Source organism: Panthera leo, chromosome C2 (assembly GCF_018350215.1).
Source record: "Panthera leo isolate Ple1 chromosome C2, P.leo_Ple1_pat1.1, whole genome shotgun sequence".
Taxonomy (NCBI): Eukaryota; Metazoa; Chordata; class Mammalia; order Carnivora; family Felidae; genus Panthera; species Panthera leo.
Window position 1 is genome coordinate 11,192,234 of NC_056687.1, and position 22,345 is coordinate 11,214,578.

The window sequence follows — 22,345 nt, forward strand, 5'->3', positions numbered from 1 at the left end:
CTGATTAAAATCCTTCCTCCTAAAAGCCAGTGTCAATAATGACTGAATAAAACTCCCACATACAAAAGCATAAAATACACTAACAGTTGGGATTTGTATCACTTCATACTTGCCAAATCTTGAAGCTGGTCATTAGTTCTGTGACCTCAAAAACTTTCTAAAGGAACCCTTGGACATTATGTAAGAAGAATGACCTAAATTTTTTATAAAATATAATCAGATGACTAATAAGCATTAACTATTTAAAAGAGCACCTTTAGGGGCGCCTCGGTGGCTCAGTCGGTTAAGCGTCTGACTCTTGATTTTGGCTCAGGTCACGATCCCAAGGTCAATAAGATTCTCTCCACACACACACCACCCCGCCACCTCCCTCCACCCCTCTCTCATGCTCACGCAGGCTCTCTCTCTAAAAGGGCGGGGGGCACCTTTAAGGTTTCAGTATAAGGGGCAGGTCCTTAATTACAAAGAAAATAGTTGCTGGTAGCTATGAAATCCTGCCTTCAACAAAGCTCTCCCCACCATTCAACTACCGAGCCGCCTGTTTCAACTTACACAGAAAAGCCTAACTCACAAATCAGAACAGCCCTTTCAGGTGTTGCTCTTCTCCGTGGCGGTAGCTGACCAACCAACCATGTGTTTCCCCCAAGAAGGGACAAACAAAACATCCAGGGGTTTTTGCTGGGAGGGGAGGGGAGAATACGTGCTGTAGCAGCCCCCACCAGTAGCTTATTTGCTCAGAGAACCAAGTGCTCAGAAACAGAACAATCACTAAATCACTAGTAAGCACTGCTAATAGCAGTATCCTTGTTCTTCTTGTCAAATACAATCTATACAAGTCAGATACCCGAACCACATTCTGCTCCCTGATGAAGGGGGAAATGTTCACCCTGGTCTAACCCCTAACTTCTCTACAACAGCAAGTAAGCTAGAGAAAAGATGTTCTGCCCACAGGAGAGGTAGCAGAGAATGGCCAAACACTAGCTCAACTCTGTCTGCCTATGCCTCCTCAGACCATTCAAAAGCCATTGCCAACAAGTCCCCATCTCACCGGATACCATACCAGCCTGTGGGCAGGCTTAAGATTTTTCCAATTTAAACAAAAAACATCCAGAGACCAGTACCCAGTAGACTGGAAAAGGAAAAACAAACAAAACCAAAAATAGGTCAACTTAGTTTGTAGAACGATATAAAATACTATAATGCAATGCAGCTAAATTTTACAGTCCAGTCATGAATACAGATGGCCACAGCCTTGAACTTTACTCTGTTAGGAAATAAACTGTGCCTTCCTTAAAAATGGTTCCAAATAGAATATACAATATAAGTTCTTCGTATTTTTCTCTTTCCTTTGAAGTAAATATTTCTATGACAAAAACACAATGAACACTAACCAGAATTCCTTTATTTTCAGAAAAAATATACATGCAGAAATTTTTTCACCAGCCAAAAAGAAGCTTTTTATGTTTTTATATTATTAGAACAAAGCTGCTACTTGGTTCAGGTAAATCCCATCAAGTGAGACAAGTAATAAAACAGGTACATGAATGATAAATATATGGGTTGGTTCCCTGGTAGTAAATTTTTAAGGAAACAAGTATTTCTATCCTAGGAGTATTATTTGTAGAATGTATAAAGTGGTCCCCTAGTGGTGATGGGCAGTATAATGAATTTAGCCAAATCTCAAAACACAAGGGGAGTCAGTGTAAAACAGAGCAGAAGCCCCCACAGAGGAAAGAGCTTCTTTCTCAGAAAGTGTTTTGTTGATAGTTTTGCACAAAATTAGAATACCATTTTGGTACTGTTTAGATGAATTAAATTACAACCGAAGAATTAATCTAAATAGAGAAGCATACCTAAATATTTGCTGTGTTTGAACTAAAAAGAGGAAAACAGGTAACACCAAATTAAATCAAATCAGCTATTAACCTCCCATTAGGTAATAGAATAAAAATATAATTATTATAATAAGCAAATCCAACATCTCTTTCCTAGTATCTAGGGTGACCAGATAATTTATCTTCCAAACTAGGAAATTATTCTGGGACAATCTATAAAATCCAGGACATATAGTCACTCTAGAAATAAAGTCACCAACAGAGAACAAGAAAAACAATTCCTAAAGCTATCAGGGCTCCACATCACAACAAATTCAATGAAGCAAAGGGCCTAACAAAGGGTAGAATACAGTGACACTAAAAGTGACCAAACAACAATCATTTTAGCTTTGGAGTCACTTTAAAAACCACACAAAGGACCACCTGAACAGGCCAGTCCAGCACTACTAATAGTACTCTTGCCGGGTCTTGCTTACATTCTGATCCAAGGAAAAATGCTCACTGTAACAGCTAGTAAATTCAGGGTTAGAGAACACAGACACTTCTGAAAACTTACATGTATATAAGCGGCGTAATCAAGAAAGCAGACAAACTGAAGGGCTGGAGCCCAAGCTGTTTCTTCCTAAACGCAGGATGGAGGCAAGTAATCTCTATCAGCCTCAAGTGTCTCCTCTGTAAAATCAAATCACCAACTAGCTCCTAATGATTTGATAAGGAATAATTAACACAGAAAGAACAGAATATTGCCCACTACAACAAACAGGCACTCAGTAAGTGTCTCTTTACCTTCTACAACTTGTGTGGACTAAAAATGATATCAACTCCTTTTAAATTGTCAACTATAATACAGGCATATTAGGTTCTTCACAAAAGTTATTTACAAAGAAAAGAACTAGGTAAAGTAATATATTAAATATGCAGTTCTCCCACAAATATTTCAAGGAGGCTCTCAACCATATCATGAATAATTAGTTCCTATTTACATCACTTCAAGTAAAACACAAACTAAATTTATACAAAATTCTTAGGGACTTTTCGTAACTCATTTTCACTTTTGTCACCTTGACTCAAGGTTCAGTAAAGCAAACTCCACTAGCCCAGTAGACTAAAGGTGCATGGTACAGAGTATGTGAGTACTCATACAGGACCTTCTTCAACCCACACTTCTTCTAAAAACGTAGAAATGAGTATTGGCAGCAGTTTATCAGTGACACTTGAAAAGCAAAAGAAGCGTTCCTAACACAACTGATATGAATTCCAGCCAATTTCAAATTACAAGTGGAGCTAAAGATAACTCTACATGTAATCATATGATAGAACAGTCCCTAAAACACGTAAGGAGTTTGCCCTTAAAATCTCTCCGCAAAACATTTCCATTATACCTACAACCTTACCTATTCAAATTTTTAAAAGTACCTAAGAAATGCATGAAATTCTGAATTCAAATGGCATTTAAAGTGTATTCTAGGGATTTCTAGTCCCAGTGTATCATCCCAGGGATGGAAGGAGAGGCAGAGTGGGCAGGGATCTGAGCCCCACTCGAGCAACCCCCTACCGATGGGAACAGCTCCACTTTTAGCGAAGTATGGGGGAGGGAATTGGTTTAGGAGGACGGTTTCCCATGTAAGTAAACCATTTCTTCAGATAAAATCTTATTCACCTAAGAAAAATCATAAACTACCAGATTTATCATTTTATCCATATACACACATTCCCCAAGATATACTCATTGTAACCTGCTTCTATCGCTACAGAAGTCTGGCTCACAATGTTTTGTACTGTTGTTGTTGTCGTTGTTGTTTTAAAAGTCTCAAGAGGATGAAAACCTTTTGGGTATGGGGACAACTTTCAAATTACCACCAATCTCAACGTTTATGTGGGTGATACCGCATCACGTATATGGAACAAACTCCAATAATCTTGAGAGAAATGAGAATATGAAATAAGACAGCAGCAGCGCCTATGTTTGCTTGTAAGAGGTGACGGTCAAAGACAAGTGAGTGATAAATGACACTAACTGACCTAAGTCCTAACACCTTATATAGACACTGTACCCAGAGTGCTGTGTGCATGGCTGTGCTCCTCACAACAATCACGGGACAAGCAGTTATTAATGACCGTTTCACAGATGAGAAACCGGAATCCAAAAAGTAGCATAACTTGCCTCATGTTAGTTATTATTTGTATTTACATCAAGATCTGCACTCACATTCATCTGTCGAAATAGTTTCTGCCCTTGTCATCACTAGGCAATACCAACTTTAATGACAAGAACATTTCTTTACTCATAGAAGAAACATAAACCGTATCAATTAATAAAAGATCATTCCATATCGACCATGTTTAAAAATCTGTGCCTGCAGAGAAAATACCTGAGATGTATATATGTACGTACGACAAATGTTTACAAAATGGACAACAACAACACAGGATAAAAATTCAACTGAACTCTTTATGTACGATCACATGTAAACGGATACGTGAAAGGAGAAACGGAGGTAAGTAAACAATTAGAGCAGATGGAGTCAGCTGTAAGACCAGGGCTCATCCTCCTCCTCACCATCCAGAGCCAAGGCTTCTGCCTTCATTCTCTCTGCACTGTTAATCAGTCCTTTCACCAGAGAATAAAAAATTAAATCTAGTCCCTTCTCCACCTGACTTTGTCACCGTGGGCTCTATCAAGCTACTACCCAAGCCAGGCTTCCTTCACCTGCCAAACCCTCCATCCTTAAGACATCAGGTTAAAAGAACTGGCAACACCTGGTCGTCTATCGGACGGAAGAGTTCTCCTAGTAAAATCTGTGCGGCACAGTTCTGACTGGAGTTTGGAGGCCACCTATCCTTGTTTGGGAGTGTGAATAACTTGGCTCATATCCCTCAGACCTGTCTTCCTGTCAGTCCTCCCCATCTCAAGGAATGGGGAACCCATCCTCACTACTGCCCAAGTCCTATGATGTCAGTAACAGTCATCCTTGACTGACTGCTGCTGCACGGTCTCTCTCAAGCCACACACATCAGTCCACTGGTCTGTTGGGTCTACCTCAAAAAAATGTATCTAAAATCAATCCACTTAACAATTTCAAATGCTAGAACTCTGATCCCAATCACCATTTAATCTCATCTAGTTCACGAAATGCCCTCACCTCTTCACCCACCTCCAAAGTTTGGCCCTTGGCCCACTGCACGATATCAACAAACACAGGAAGCAGCCACCCCTTTATTCACAACGCACCAAACACACCTACGGGCCCTGACATTTGCTGTTCCCTCTGCAGGGTACACTCAGCACTCCCAGGTTTTCACAAAACTTGCTTTTTTCTCATTTACGTCTTTGCTCAAAAGTAACTGCCCTAGCCATCTCAGTCTCTCATCCTGCTTTATTTACTTTGAAAAGTAATTTCTACACACACCGTGGGGCTTGAACTCACGACCCTCAGACCAAGAGTCTGATGCTCTACTGACTCAGCTAGCCAGGCACCCTATCCTGCTTTCTTTCTTTCCACAGCACTCGATACCTTCTACCATACCGTAAACTTGTTTATGTTTGCTGTCTCCTCACTACCAGAACGTAAACTCCATCAGGGTAGAGATTCTTGTCTGTGCTGTTCAGTGATGTAATCTCTGTCTAGAACAGTCTGGCACACAGCAGGCAGGCCAAGCGTTTGTTAAGTACAAGAATCAAATATTAATGATCAAGTACCCAACCGAGCTACCCGATACTTTTAATATCCTACACGATCATCAACGGTGGGTCTTTTTAGGCAATAAATGATGGCAGATTATTAAAAGGCCAAAAGGGAGTACAGCATTTGCTCCCATGACAAAAACATCAGCTATCACAAAGTTTGGAAGGTGTGTGGAACGACCAGGCAAATCCAACTAGGCAAGAAGCCTTCTGCTCAGATAAAAATCTCCATCGGGGGGAAAATCTCAATGCGCCATGAGGTAATAAAAATCTGTGTCCGGAGACACGATCTCATCCTACCTGCCCACCGTAAGAGTGGTCTACATACTTCATTGTGCTCACTCCACTTCAGAACGTGCTCCAGGTATTAGCAACATCCGCCTCGTAGCGCGCAGTGATATCCAAGTGCTTCTTGTACTGCAGTCATTTCTATGCAAAAGGCACGTCAGTGTGGGCAAGCAGCACCTTCCTTTAGCCCACTCAATACAAGCCCAAGCCTCTCGCTAACGTCAGCTTATGAAGACTCTCTCCCTTCAGCTTATGAAGACTCTCTCCCTTCTCCGCCTCTTCGTTACACCTGACGGTTGAAATGTTTCCAAAGAACTGAGAGTTACTTTGTTAACTACACTTACAAACACTAGTGCCAGGCACCATTTCTACACTACATGTACCAGCTCATCCAATCTTCACAAAAACCCCAGGAGGAAGGCACGATAATTATCCTCAATCTACAGATGAGAAAATTGAGGACGTATCATTAAGGAAGTCCAAGAACATCCTCTTGGATGAAATGAAGATGAAGAATGTACCCTTTTATAACGTTCCCCAGGAAGATACACATAACAGGAATAAACACAAGTCAGAAAAAAACCTCACTGATACAAAAGGAAAAATGCAATTAGAAAGTCACCCTTTATAGTCCCTGATGAATCAAAGTCTAACCTTATCTCTAATCATGAGAAAGCAACTATACAAATCCTACGCAATGGTTACAATGGATGCTAGAATCCTTAGGTGAAAGGTTGATGGGGAAATTTAAACTGGATGGATGAGGCTGACACTATCAAGAATCAATCTTCTCGGGGCGCCTGGGTGGCGCAGTCGGTTAAGCGTCCAACTTCAGCCAGGTCACGATCTCGCGGTCTGTGAGTTCAAGCCCCGCGTCGGGCTCTGGGCTGATGGCTCGGAGCCTGGAGCCTGTTTCCGATTCTGTGTCTCCCTCTCTCTCTGCCCCTCCCCCATTCATGCTCTGTCTCTCTCTGTCCCAAAAATAAATTAAAAAAAAAAAAAAAAAAGAATCAATCTTCTCTAAAAGGCAGACATATAATGCCACACCCAGAATACTTATGTCCTCTTGCAAAACGAAACAATCAAATTTCTACCTGCCAGTTTACCGAAAATACCCGGAAGAGATGAACACATAAAACACCGGGAAATTATCAAATTCAGAAAAGAAGGGTGGGGAATCTGTTAGAGTAAAAGACTCAACAGGCCATCTGGTAAATGTAGCCTGTGGACCTTGTTTGGACTCAGATTCAAGCAAACCAACTGGGGAAAAACATTTGAGACAATTTGGAGAATTTGAACATGAAGCTGTTATGGAATTCATTTGATGTCATAAAAGCACTGTGGTTGGCTTTTGTTTTTCTTTAAAGCCCTTAACTTTTGGATGCATACGAAACACTCACAGGTGAAATCTTATATCTGTACTTTGCTTTAACGTAGTCCAGCAACAAATGATTCAGAATCATCAACAGATGCTAACCCCAGTGGAAGACTGAAGAGAATACTCAGTCTCAAGTTTGTCACCCTAGAGGTCACGGATTACAAAAGGAAGATACATTTACATTAGGGCAATCTAATGGCTATCACCTACACCAACTGAATGCTTAACATCAATAGTGAGACAAACTGACATGCCTCTTGATACAATACACTGACATCCCTCTTTAATAATTATGCCAACAATGTTTAACCTATCTCTAGTCATGAGAAAACCAACTAGACAAATCCAAATCGAGGGATTCTGAAGACCAGTGGGCCTGGACTCTTCAAAGTGCTACTGTCATTAACGACAAGGACCAGAGAATTGTTCTAGATCAAGGAGACTAAACAACTAAATCCTTGATTGATTCTCGATTAAATACTGGATTAAAAAGTTAAAAGATATTAATGGAATAAATTTGAACGTGTACTGAACATTTTATAATACAGTAGCAATGTCAGAATTGTGCAATGGTTATGTTGTAGTTAGGAAGTAAAGCCCTTATTCCTTAAGAAAAAAAAAAAGGCCACGTCAAGATGTCTGCATCTCTCCAACAGTGCAGATTAAAACAAAAACAAAACAAAACGGCAAATATGGCAAACTCTAAAAGCCAGTGATCTAGGTGAAAAGCCTGCAGGTGTTAATTGAACTGGTCTTTTTTTTTTTTTTTTAATGTTTATTCATTGGGGGGGTGGGGGGGAGTGGGGAGCAGAGAAAGAATCCCAAGCACGTTCCGCCCTGTCAGTGCAGAGCCCAAAGCAGGGCTCGATCTCACAAACCGTGAGATCAACCTGAGCCAAAATCGAGTCAAGACGCTTAACTGACTGAGCCACCCAAGCACCCCTGGGTCTTGTAACTCTTCCGAAGATTTAAAATTTTAAGATAAAGTTAAAATAAGATAAAATACTTCCGAAAACAAAACCAAAGGGGCAGAGTGTAGATGAAGCAAGATTGGTAAGCGTTGATTGGTTGCTGAAGCTGGGTGATGGGCATAGTATGGAGATTCACTGCACTATTTCCTTTTATGTGTGCTCAATTCTGGATCTTAATTTTCACTTCTACAAAATGGGGAAAAAGATGTACCTTAAGGCAATGTCTAGATTACTAAATGAAAAGGCCCTGTGGACAAAAAATAAGCAATAAACAATTGTTATGCACTGTCAATTCTTTCAGGAAAGGTTTGAAGGCAACCGACAAAACAAAAGCCTACTGAACTGAATGCAAAGCTAACACAGAACTCCGACATATCTGCACTTGTTCATCTCTTCTGCCCCCAGTTACCGGCAGCAGTGTACTTAAGACTCCTCACTGAAGTTTCCGCCTTGCCTGAGCACTCTAACAAAAATGCAATTTGCCACATTTGTCTCTCATCACGCTTTCTCTAGCATCTGCTGGTTTGTCTCCCTTACTAGAATGTAAGCTCCAAGAAAGCTGGAACTTTGTCTTCCAGTTTACCACTATATTCCCCCAAAACATGGTACTGCCAGTCCTCTCTGCAGGCACTCAAAATAGATGTGAACTACTTCTTTCAATCTAAAGGGACTTTAACTGTACCACCATGATGTTGTAAACTCCTTTTACAGATACAGTGATGAAAAGCAGAGCTTGCTTCTAGGTTGAGACTGCTCGTGAGATGCTGGCCCAGCCACTGAGCTGTGTGACCCTCGGCACCTTTCTGCTTCAGGTTTTTTCACTTGGAAAATGGAGATCACACCACCTCACCCTTAAGATGGCCGAGTACTGAAGGAGAAAATACACACACACACACACACACACACACACACACACACCCCTGCTTGAACTACCCACTAAGGACTAGGTAGTATCAAACAGAAGGTTCAGAAGGAGAACATCCACCATGTCAACTCTGTGGTTCACCTTCATGTTTTCTGTGCTCATCCAACTTGATGTCTTATATTCCTGGAAAAAAGATTCCTAGAAGGAACACATGCCAAAATTTTCTTTTTCCATGTAACAAGGGCCAGAAAATATAAACACAAGCCTTCTTGTAGACCAGATTCTAATTCTCCCAGGAGGCCAAGGCATAAATAGAAGATCCTGAAACTGGGATGTTTCCTCAAGCAGATACATTTGGTTGGAAAACTCTTTAACTTTCTAATTTTCTTCAAAGGTTGGGGTATACAAGATTTTCAAGAAGTAAAAAGTAAGACCACAAAACAGGATAACTTTACTTCTATTTGGAAGGATTGGTAGAAATCATGGCTTGAATTGAATGTAAAAAGTGAACATACAACTGGGGTATGGTGTTACAGACTACGAATGCAGCTAGATTTTCCCCTTGTATTTCAAAGATAGGAAAGGAGACTGGTCTAAAAAATCCGGAAAAATAGGATCACAACTGCTTTCCATGAATGCCAGAAATTCGAAGATGCTTAAGTTACAGCTTCCAATTATTTCAGCCTAATCAGATAAAATATTTAATTTAAAAAACTTTATCAGGACGACTTTTTCTTCACCTCAGTCTTCTTAAACTGACCTGGCAAGCACTCCTGGCCCTTAGCCCACACGAGAATGGTTCCTGAGACCGACACCGCTACTACAGCTACTATGGACTTAAGCTCATCCTAATGGAAAGGTGGTGTCTAAGGTTTTCAAAACCGCAATTACTGTATATGAGAAAGCAACTGTGTGAAGTATGCTAACAAAACAGAAGGCAAATAGCATACCAGCAAAAGAATGAGAATCAAAACAACGGATCACTGGATCATACATTTACTTAACAGGTTCAACCGATTTTTTTAAAAGTACATCTTTTCTATATGTAACATACACCTGGCACAGACCCTACTCTCAAATTTAGCCTTTCATTCACCAACACTCACCTTAACACTGAATCAAAACCAGAACTGAACGGTATTTTATATTCATAATCTACCCATCTAACTAAAGCAAAGGCTACACATGGGTTTCAAGTCCAGGACCTTCTCAGCACCTGAAATCCAAGTGCAGCTAAGGTCTTGATCACCACCCTGAGAATGTTCCCACACTGGACTACTCCACAGCAGTCTGGCTATATGATAGCTGCACTTGGGTCTCTTGACGAAAACTCCAGCATCTTAACAGTAAGGGTGGGTGTCAACAAGAACATTTAAAAACTAAAGTCCAAATGAAGACAACACCAGCACTTCTGGATTCTGGGGCAGAAGCAACCGAAGCCAGTTTTCAAGCACTGAGGGCTCCAAGTTGAAGAGGTTCAGATTATGGTTTTGTTAAATCCACACTCTTCACGTGCAATTCTGTTTTTAAGCTCTCACCCACACCAACCACTCCTGAAATGTCCCCCAAAGTGGGTAGGGATTGCCTTAACCAGGACGCTGCAATCATGGTAAAAATGAATTTGGGGGGGGGGGGGGGGGGGGCGGGGAGAAGCAGGACTAGAAAGGCAGGAAAGAACCTGAGATGGACCTGAGATTTTTAATTTGCTATTATGTATATGAAGTGAGAGTGGGGAAGTAACAAAGACAAAAAATGTCAGTCAAGATAATAACTTGGCTTCCAATCTACAGAAACATGAAGCCCTGGTCAAAAATAAAAATACTAGCTGGGGCTCCTGGGTGGCTCAGTTGGTTGGGTGTCCGACTTCGGCTCAGGTCATGATCTCACAGTTCATGGGTTCAAGCCCCGCATTGGGCTCTGTGCGGACAGCTCAAAGCCTGGAGCCTGTTTTGGATTCTATGTCTCTCTCTCTCTCTCTGCCCCTCCCCTGTTCATGCTCTGTCTCTGTCTCAAGAATAAATACACATTAAAAAAATAAAAATACTAGGGGCGCCTGGGTAGCTCAGTCAGTTCAGCATCCGACTTCGGCTGAGGTCATGACCTCACGGTTCTTGAGTTCCAGCCCCACGTCAGGCTCTGTGCTGACAGCTCACAGCGTGGACCCTGCTTTGGATTCTGTGTCTCCCTCTCTCTCTCTGCCCCTCACCCACTTATGCTTGCTCACTCGCGCTCTCTGCTCCCTCAAAAATAAAAAAAAAAAATTTTTAATACAATAAAAAAATACTATATCATCCCCTTGTTCTAACTGTGACTGGAAGAGCACCTACATTTTTTCAGGGTAATATTATATTCCAAGGCTCATGGGTCATATAAGCTAATGCAAACTTCAAAAAATTTCATTTTCTCGACAAGCTGTCTGCTCAAAATAGTACTGCAAACCCCAAACAGCTTAGTACAATAGGTATAAACCAAACTGCACTAATGCATGCTTAAAATACAAAATACAAAAAAAAAAAAGTGTAGTACTAAAAATACTAATTTCTGACAATTTACATTAAGTCATACTGCAGTTCTTGTGCAAGTCTCTGAAGTCTATACGTACACTTTAGCCTAAATGGGCATACCTAACACAGTAGCCCCAACTAGAAACCAATACTACTTTTAAGAATTAAACATGTTTGCCATTTATAGTAATTAACTGTTAGTCCTATCGTAAACCAATGACCAGTTAAAAAGTGAGTTTATCAACATGTGAGCAGCAATTTCTGAAACCTAAATTCTAAAAGAAGTCTAAAGACCATCAGGGACACCTTTAAAACAATGTCTAAGGCCAATGATCTCAATCATAGATTCTAAGATGGTAGCATATCTGACCAACAGATAGATTTCATTTGGTTCATCGTGTTTAAATATTTTTGAGTTAATTGCCAACATCTTAAATATCAAATTTTCTATAAAATCTGGATTTCTGGCTGCGAACACTAGGGCAGAAAAGGACAAGCTGGCAAAACCAGACCCACGTTCCCAGGCAACAGACTTGGTTAACAAGCACCGTCCCTACCAGGACACACAATCTCCTCCACCCAGCAGCCCTTCCATTTTGCCACAGGCCCTCCCAACCCTTTGCAGTCTTGAGTTGAGACACTCCGAACTAGGACAAAATTTAATCTAAACCGAGGACGACAGTTCATACTTACCCGGTTTTAAAACACAATAGTTAAAAGAATCCAACACACATCCTGGCTATTCCTCAGGCAACTTTGTTAAGTAGCTTTTATTAACTCACGAATACATTTACATTCACATTGCCGGCTCCCAAACAGAATGAAAAGGACTTAAGTTACCAGCATTGCTATTCCTCTTGGTCACAGTCTGGTTTCTTCCGTTATAGACTCACATATACACATTTCTCAAGTGTGCTTCAAATGGTGCCCAATACCTCATACCATCCCCAATCCCATTATGCAACTTCAGCAAAATAAAATAATCAGGTACAAAGTCACAAATTAAGTCTGAAATAAAGTTGGATTTAAAAGATTGACAGTTAAGTAAACATCAAAAAAAATGCACATTCTCTTGTAGAAGATCTTATCTTGGACTCGTTAGATCACGAGTATTCCTGGCTCACAAAACAATTACTAAAAAAAATAAATAAAAGCATATTAATAAAATAAATATGTACATTCCAGCAACAGGGGCTGTAAAATAGTTTTAATTCTTTCATAAAAGTAAAATCTGTACCAACAGGAATGGAACAAATCTCTTAAAATCACCAATTAAAATGAAATATTTAGTTTTATAATACAATGCTGCATCAGAAATGAAAAATAGAATACTAACTGAAAATACCATGGAGTGTGAGAAATCAACTGGGCTATCATCTATCTGCTCCATCTGTTTTTCGTACCCAAGAGTTCACCCTTACAGCTTTAGCAATTTGGTCACATTAGCAATCGAATACTCACTGAATAAATCAAAATACTGTTTCCCCCTACACTTGCCTCAAGTCACCTTAATAATTAAGAGCCTATCCAAAGTAATTCTTCTGTTTAGATTTTCCCTATTTGTCACTTTTCCCAACTTCTCACCTAAAATACTGTCTTACTAAGCACTAGTTATAATAAAGTTGGATGGGAATGATAACACAAAGACCAGATGCAAATAGTGTAGTTCTTTATGAGGAGTCCCAGTGCACAGTGCCTGGCAAAAGCCAGCAGTTGTTAATATAAATGATGGACATCGGTCTGACAGATTGTTCTAAGCTGGTGGGGTTCGTGGGAACCCTCATACTCACACGCTACATCTCCTATAATCAAAAGCTTGCCCTTGCTTAATTTGTATGCAAGCTATTATGCAGTATGACTCATGTTATAAATTCAAATACTTACTGAGCAACTACCATATTCCAGGTCTGACTAACTGTCAGATTCTGATAAAACAACTTACATATAAAAAAAATTTACCTTTTGGAGTCTTCTCATCAATAAAGCGGCCATAATGAAAAACTACGTAATAAAAGTTCAATAACTTGCCTGATATCACAAAGCTACTTCGGTGACATACTGAACACCTATTACCTCCAAGGTCATGTTACCACTTTATCTTCAGACTCTCCAACTTAGAGATTACTCCCATTTTACAGCGAGGAAATGAAGATCCAAAAAGGTTAAGATCCCTAGGAGATAGGTGCCAGGAACCAAAACCAGGTCGATCTGTCTCTAGCTCTTTCTAGTATCCCCGTGCCAGTTCTTTATTTCGACATAATACAACCAGTATCTTCATTGAGGGTCTTATGTTCTTCTAATCATTTAGAAAACAAAAATCAGAACACTTACTGAAGCAGAAGCTTTCATATCCCAATCATATCCAAACGTAACAGGTAAAAAAAAAAAAAAGGGATTAACGCTAAAGCAGGAAGTCAAAATATCATACATACGTACCTTAAACATTTTATTTAAGTTTAACACATAAATGTACATTCATTTGCCAATCTTAATATGGGGTCAAAGCACTTGGAGAATGGGATCGATGAGGAGGAGCGCCTTGCTGATTGAAGTTCCTTCTGCTTGATCTAAACCACACCTATTAATGCATCATCTACAATTTCCATTTTCAGTTTCATTAAAGTGGAAAGCACACAGAATCCTTTGGGACTAATGTTCTTCCTCCCAAACTTTTAGTTACTACGGCCATATCTAATTCTACAGCCATTATTTTAGGAACTCACCTTTATCAAGTCTTTCCAAAGAATCCAACTTGGTTTTCAGGGGAAAAAAAAGTTTTGCACTCATTTTATCAGTTTACATGATATTTAATTATTATAAAAACAAGATTACCTGCCATCAAATAGTCTTGAAAACGAACACCACTTCTGGTAGGCATATATCTTGCCCAGTGCAAGCCAAGTGCACTGACTTGAAAGCAATTCACTAACACAAGAGGTCAGCATGCTATCACCCAAAACTGTTTCAGAGATGAGAGTAGGAATCCCATAAGGTAGCTAAGTGAACACAGACATGTGCAGTGCAGAGCAGCGGAGAGGATAGAAATGAAACAGGCTGGACTCTCAAGAATTTGTAATCTAGCAAAGAAGGTAAACATTCACCAAGTAACTACAATATGCAGTAGAAAGTGATCCGTGTGATAAGACACAGGAAAACACCATGCAAATCCAAAGGAAAAATTACAGTCTATACTCCCCCAACAGTGCAGGCCCTCCCTCAATATTTTTTTAATGTACTAACGAAGTGAAAATGAATTTGAGGCAAGTTTTCATGTATATCATGGGTAATATGGAAAGGGAGGGCATTCCAAGAAAAGCAGGATGACACAGGCACCAAAGAAAATGAAACGTAATGGTATTTATGGAGATCTACAACAGGTCTGTTTACTTGATATATGGAAAGGGGAATGAAAGAAATTGATATGAAGTCTAAAAACAAAAAAGTCGGGCATTCTATCACAGGTGGCCTTAGATGCCAGACTTCATTCTGAATGTCTCTTGAAAAAGAGAGGTGTGCTGGAATTTGGCAAGTGTTGACACAATCAACTATTACAGAAAGACAATGAAGTACTCAGAAAGCCACCACTATACAATGCTTTGTATTATCTCCTACTTAAAAATGAATCTCAACTGAATCTGAATTTGATGGTCTTACAGCATCTCAAGAACTATTTTTGTACTCCAAGAAACATATTTACTACAGGCATTAATTATCCTCCCCTCAGCAGTGTGTTAGAGACCAGCTAAGAAACTGCAAGAATCAAGATAGAAATATTAGTGGTTCAACCTGAGCAGAGAAGACACCACATGGGATTGGGACTGCAGGAATATAAGGAGTTGCATTTGCTCAGCCACAGGTGACAGAAGACAGAGAAGCCACAGAGTAAGTTAGACCAGTTTTAGGGTAGGCGACTCAAGTCTGAACCATATTGAGTTTGCAGTGCCAAGGGGACATCCAGGAGGCTATATAACCAGCACACAGAAGAGCACAAAACGCCAGGGTTCTTGGCTTGTTACCAAAAAAAGGCAAATCATCCATATGAAAGTAAAAGGTATAGTAATAGGAGGAGGAAAATGGAAGGCACTGATGCAGAAATGTCAGAAAACAGCACCGTAAAGCTAATACTGAACCTAGGAAATTTTGTTTGTATACTCTAAATCAAGGGTCAGCAAACTTCTTCTGTAAAGGGTGAGAACAAATATAAAAAAATAAACAGGGTTATGTCCCAATACACCTACATTTATGGACACTGAAATTTGAATTTCATAAAATTTTCACATCATAAGTTATCCTTCTTTTGATTTTTTTCCCCAACTACTTAAAAATGTAAAATTCTTTCCAAGCTCACAAACCATACAATACAGGCGGCAGCTAAACTGGCCTGTGAGCCACAGTCTGCCGACTCCCTGCTGTAGCATAGAACAAAGATAAGAGAATTGGATTAACTGTCCTTTTCCAAACTCCTAAGGGCAGTTTTTCCTTTAAATATATTAATACCTTACCAGACATTCCTTAAATTTGGTTGATTTCCTTAAATTTGGCTCCACTAAGAGAGAACATGTGTTGACATCCCTGTTGGGTAAGAACATTGCCTTGCACTAAGAAGAGGTATTCTTTATAAGGAACAGAAAAATTATGCTTGTACTACAAATACAGCAAAGGCAACTGAATGAAAATTATTACCTTAGAATTTGTCCCTCATTGCTCTCAAACTCTTTGTTTCCTTTAAAGTGATTTTGTGATCTAAAGGTGAGAAGATTCAATAGCAGTCTGCACATAAATTCCCAGATTTTAAAAACCTATAAACATGAGTAACGAATGTGCGGGTCATGAGTAACAATTAAGAAAATAAAAATTAGTGCAGAAATGTCAACTTCCGACAAGCAGTCTTAACAAATACAAACCACATCTGGTGAGGAAGGATTCCTTACCCCCAAGCCACTCCTTGTACTTTAGCTGTAGCTCAGGGGCAGGAACAGGACTCCTTCTTCAATCACTTGCTGCGGGAATGAGCTGTAACCCAAGAAAACTTTAATACCAAATGAGAGTATAACATTGCCCACAAGGCTCAAGTCTTTCATTACTGGAGAACTATTTTCAGTTGTCTGGTTTCAAGCAGACAAAACACAAAGGGTGATTATTAAAGATACAAGCTAAGCTGTTCAAGGAGGGCCCAAGAGAAGAAAAAGACTAACTTCTCCATCTGACAGCTAGAACAAAGAGGTTTCCTTTTGAACTTTTGTCTGCCACCACCTGAGAGCAGAAATGTCACTATTTCCTCATGATCAAATGTTGCCAACAAGCCAAGCTGCAATGACCTAGGTTTGGCCAGTCCCATACTTAAGTTCATTATCATTAGCACTTTATGTCTCCAAAAGGGATCTCAAATGCAAACATTCTGTAGATATTACTTTCAGAGGATTCTATGGTGGAAACAACTCTAGAACAAACACAAAACTGTTGCCAGTTTTTCTCATCAAAAAGACTGTAGTAAAGAAAAATAGAAGACTCTTCACCGCACAATCAGAAAGCCTACTGCTTTCTATAGGAATTACAGAAATTGTAGAAATATTCAAGGATTGAAATATCACTACACTTCTATTTCTAAACTTGTAAAACCCAGGTTGTAAGTTAAACTCAGATTACAACATAAAACTCTTCGCAAAGAACTATTTCAATGACTGATTTTAAAATTTAAAATATAATCTGCTTTCCAATGAAATTTAAAATGAGAGTATTAAACATAAAATGACCAGTGAAATTTGTTTTAATGGAAAAGAACTCAAGATTTCCAAAGTAGCTATCTGCTATTTTATTCCTATTAGAAAAGTATATACAAGATAAATAAACACTATTCTGTTGTACACATGGGCATTCATTTAGCAATTAAACTAGTTATTTAAACCACTAATCTTTAATTCTTCATGTAAAAATTCCTGAGTAGCCATGGGAAAACTTCAGGAAAAGATATTTGCTCAGGGTTTTCACAACTTTAAACATGCCAACTCTGGGAAACATACTAACACATGACAATTAAAATGTTCCTAAACTTAAAAAAAAAACTTCCTAAGCAAAGCAACCACAGAATATAAATGTTCTGCATAGATTTTTTCATCTCAAAATTCTTCTTCCTGAACCCATCCTAAAAGTAAAAATTTTACACAATTTACACAGCTTTTCCTAGGCTTTTCTTACACAGCACGTGGCTTTATCATTCACATATTGGCAGCTGTCTTCCGCCTAACTGAAATTAAATACCAATCTTTAAAATCTAATTTCAAGGTGAAATGAAAGGACATCAGCCATTTTCTCAAACTCGCCAGAGAAAGGTCCTCAGGAGTCAGTGTCAGACCTCACCCGAAATGCATCACCCCTCCTCTCTCTACTTGAGTGTTCCCACTGCAAGAGGACAAGGTGGAGGTGAAGAAGGAACTCTCCATCTCAGTTAGTTTCTCAGTCGTCAGAAAACTCCGATGCTACCTGATATAGGTATATCAAGATTCCAATCTTTTTATTCTGGAAACCCTTCTATAAATATAATCTAAGAATGATCTAAGCAACCAACCATCTTTTCAAATGGCTTTAGTCATCACCTTTAAAGGCCTGGTTTCACAACATCCATTACTTTACCATTTCTAATTTCAGAATTTAGCCACACTTTCACCTACTTTTCATGCTAAATTAAAAGTCGGGGAGAAACAAAAATATGACCACTTTTTTTTATATACACACATTAAAACAAACTTCAAGCTAAATGGCACCTGCCAAATAAATTTGGTCTTGGAAGGACTGGTAACTAACTACATTCATGAATGTATAAACTGGGAAATGCAACAAAACAGAGACTCCTTTAACTTCCAGTTGCAAACTGAGAAAGAACACAGCACTGGAAATTCTAAGGGACTGATCAACACAAAATTGTATAGCTGAATAAGGACTCGTGCTGTACGCTACACCCTGAAATCTGTCAACGGAAACTCCCACAAGTGACTGTACTACAGTGCACTGGGTCTCCGCTACACGAGATGCTGAGCCTCAACACGGTATTGTGTGTTTTAATTTTAAAAGTTCTTGTTTGCTCATTTTTAAGGAGCCCAGCTAGGAGTCAAAGGAAATAAAATAGGGGAGGGGAGAGTAACATACTCCAAAGAGACTAGGAATGCTCTTCAGGCTTCCAGAGTACCACAAAAAAGAAACAAAGAGGAAGACCTCTCTGGGAATCCAAAAAACAAAAAGCTGGAAAAAACACAGTCTCAACTTCCATGTCTCCTGTTAAGAACGGTCAACATAAACCCATTTCCTCAATTCCAAGACACATAAATGGTTGGTTGTGGGAGACGGGGGGGGGATAAACCATCACCATTAGAGGGGGTTTCAGAATCTAAAAATATGAAAAACATGCAACTTGGAATTGAGAAGTTACAAGAGGCTTCCTGCAGCAGAAACAAACTGCCACAGACTGGAACGGAGGTTTCCCAGGCCTGCCAAAGGTGTTCAAGCTCACAAGTGGCATTTTGCATGACATACCTAACGTTCACTTTTTCATTCATTTTCCCAAGCACTGATGCTATTTTAGAATCCAATTCCTAAACTGAAAACAAAACTGTTCAAAACCAGGAAGTCTGTTTGTTACACATTCACAACCTCCTCCAAAACTAGTTTTATGGGGGGGGGGGGGGGGGGGGGGAAGGTGTTTTTGCTGTTGTTTAATCTTACTTTTATTCAGGTCAAGGAATTCAACACAACTTCACCACTGTTACAATGTCCTATCAGAGGCCACGGAGGCCTCCTCCTCCAGGGAGGAGTTCACCTTGATTATCTGCTAGTGGGTCGCCCCACCCCCTTGAATTTCAAAGAAACTATTGAATTATTTTCCCCAAACTAGCACTAAAGTAAAAAATGTCTGCGCCACATAAAGGAGCATACAAAAAACAGAACACAAAAAAATACATAGAACATGGCAAAGGCAAAACATTTAACTAATCTACTTGGAGCCATGTGAACTACCCAATGTACTTGGCAGCTATGCTGAAGACAAAGTGCAGCGTTTTCATTTCAAAGGTTTATGGAATGAACAAACATTAGGTCTATACTCGGACTCTTCAGCGATCACCTGTTTGGTCCCAAAACGAGGTAAAATAAATGTCAATAAAACACGTTTCCCAAGCTCTATGGTATCGCCTCAGAAGCACAGATTAAAGGGCAGGGCCTAACCAATTTCTACATAGTTAAAAACGTTTCCTTTTAAAAAATGTGCTTTTTGTCATCCCTCGTTCCTCTTCTCTTTAGGCATAATGTCTTAGCATGGAGACAGAAGACCCGGGGTTGGGGGTCGGAGATACTCCAGAGGTTAAACAACACAATCCTATCTTCTTCCAAATTCTGGAAGAACGAAGCTGGGGACACAATGGCATGCCTCACCAGACTCTCCGGACCTGATCAAGAGGCACTGGTGTCCTTTCCCACCTTATAGTGTGCCAAGACTGTAACAACTTCCTACCGCTCCCTGACTGCCAGTTTTTCTACAGAGGTTGGACCATGATCCCAGCCTGAAATAAGCTGAACCAAACTTCATTGAATAGCTACTCCTCAAAATTGACCCAGAGCGTGATTATCTAGCTGCAGACAGCTCTGCTTCCCAAGTTCAGACGTGGTACAGGTTTTATTATCATTATTTTTTTTATTATACCTGGGCTTGGGGGTGGGGGTGGGGGGCACACACCACACTCTACGTTACCGAATTCACGGGAAGAATGGGGATTTCGGCGAAGGCTGGTGGAGTACCTGACCCAGAACAGAGGACGAAGAGCTGCCTTCCGGCCGCGGGGCCCTGTCCTCGGCCACACCATCACTTGCAATGAACGGGCTGCAGGTTCGCTTAGCATCCCTCCAGACCTGAAATTCCCTACCTCCAGAGCAATCAAAAGCAGGGGGAGAAAAAATTTCTTCCGGAAGGCGCAAAAAAGGCCACAACTTGGATGAATGAAACCGGGCTAAGGGCACCCGGAGCAGGATTTTCGCTGAAGTCAGAAAAAGAAAAGTCAAAGATTTTTTTTTTTAACGTGAGACCGGTTACAAACGCCCGTGGTCCAGATAACTACACAAACACGCTGTGGAGGACGTTTTATTGAGCGCGGACGGCTCCGGGGCGGCCGGCGGGCGCTAGTGTGGAGGCGGGCGGCGGAGCGGGCGGCGGCGGCGGCGGCGGCGGGACCGGCGACGAGGCAGCTTGGCGACGATGGGAGCGGGGCCGGACGCTCGCGCGTGTCCTCCCGCGGACCTTCCAGGGACTCCCGCGGCCGCCCCGCCCCCCGCCCGCCCCGCCGGCCGGCCGCGTGCGAGGCACACCCTCCCGCGGCCGCGCTCCCGCGCGGGCACACCCCCGCCTCCCGCGCGCACGGGGCCTCGCCGCGCCGGCCGGCCCACGCGCGCCCCCCGTCAGCGCGGACGCCCGCCGCCCGCAGCCCGCCCGCGGCCCCGGCCTCCCCCCGGCCGCGCGGGGAGGGCGGGGGGCGACGGCCTAGCGGCTGGGGGGGGGGGGGGGGGGGCGCCCGCGCGGGAAGGCGGGCTCTGGGTGGGGGGGGGAAGGTCACTTACCCGCTGCATGGCTTTCAGGATCAAAGCCAGCTCGTAGCGGGGCATGCCCGAACGCTCCGCGCGCGGCTCCGGACCGAGCCGGTTCACGGGACGCAGGAGGGGAGGGAACCGCGGGGGCCTGACGGACTGCTGGGCCGGAAGGCTCCCGGGCGGCGAAAGCACGCTCCGGCCGCGCGAGCCCGGGCTTTAAGGCTCTGGCAGCTGCGCAGACGGCCCGCCACGCCCCCTCGGCGCGCCCCGCCCCCCCTCGCACGCCCGCCCCGCCCCCTCCTTAAGGCGGCCGCGCCGCGCCCCCTCGACAGTCTCTTTCCCCCTAGGCTCGCCATCCCCGCCGGGACCCCCCGGCCCCGTAGCCCCCGCGTGGGGGCGGCTCCGCGAGCCCAGCCAGGAGGGGCCAGTACGGGCCGCACTCCGCCTCCGACCCTGCCGCCGCCGTTCCAGCTACCTACGGTTCTCGAACCAGCTGGAACTTTCCATGCCTTCCGTCTCATCCTGGGCGGCGGGCGAGCGTGCGCCCTCGTGTGCGCGTGCGCTAAACAGTGCGGTCTCGTCCGTGCGCGCGCCCCTCTCCCGCGACTTCTCGGCGCGGGGGACCTTTTAGGCGTCCACGCTGCTCCGGGCGGGGTCGCGGCTGGACCTGGGCTCTCCCCGCCTCTGGTTGCGCAGGGGAGTTCCAGAACGTTCCGGCCAAGGACTACGGTTCTGCGCGCAGGGAATGCTTGGTGCACCCTGCCCCTCGCGCCCCCTGCCCACAGCCGACCTCACGCGGCTGCAGGCGCGGATTCCCAGGTCCCTTCCCCTGCGAGGTGGGCGCAAGGCGCAGACTGTGAGCCGCTGCGCGCGAGGTCGGGTCAGGCCCCTTCCTCGCCGGCAGCCTGACCTTGGCAGGCTGCTGCGGAAAGGGGATGTGAAGGGCACCTACTTCCCAGGACCGCGATGCCTTTGAGTGAGCTGATGCACGTAAACCGCTGACAACGATGCCTGCACAGACAAAGTGAGGCGCGACACAGGCATCTGTTGTTGTGTGAGCCCGGTCTGACCCACGTGTTGTTGCCAAGGGCAGACTAATACTTTGGCTCAAACCGATATTCTTTAAATGTTTGCTCAGTGTTCATTTAGAGGACCAGCTGAGAACTTGGAAAGCCGTTTAGTAACCGTCTGGGAGCCTGAGCGTGCTCTGGAGGGAGGAGAGTCTCGTGGTGCATTCCCTTTACCCCCCAAA

The 22,345-nt window shown here is 42.5% G+C and overlaps 2 protein-coding genes across 3 annotated transcripts in view; both read right to left on the bottom strand.

The window, feature by feature from the left end:
- SLC5A3 (solute carrier family 5 member 3) overlaps window positions 1-21,199 on the bottom strand; it is a 37,426-nt gene extending 16,227 nt beyond the window's left edge. Inside the window, exon 1 of the mRNA XM_042903202.1 lies at window positions 21,124-21,199. The gene's annotated coding sequence lies outside the window, so the exon portion shown is untranslated. The remainder of the gene's footprint in view (window positions 1-21,123) is intronic.
- The window catches only part of MRPS6 (mitochondrial ribosomal protein S6), a 67,446-nt gene extending 45,714 nt beyond the window's left edge, over window positions 1-21,732 (bottom strand). The window contains exon 1 of one of the 2 annotated variants that reach the window (XM_042903204.1): window positions 21,573-21,732. In XM_042903204.1, the coding sequence (XP_042759138.1) occupies window positions 21,573-21,614 (42 nt within the window). In that variant the 5' untranslated portion in view covers window positions 21,615-21,732. Of the gene's footprint in view, window positions 1-21,123; window positions 21,198-21,572 lie in introns of those variants that run through there. The other variant, XM_042903203.1, reaches the window with a different exon arrangement.
- Between the last annotated feature and the right edge of the window lie 613 nt (window positions 21,733-22,345).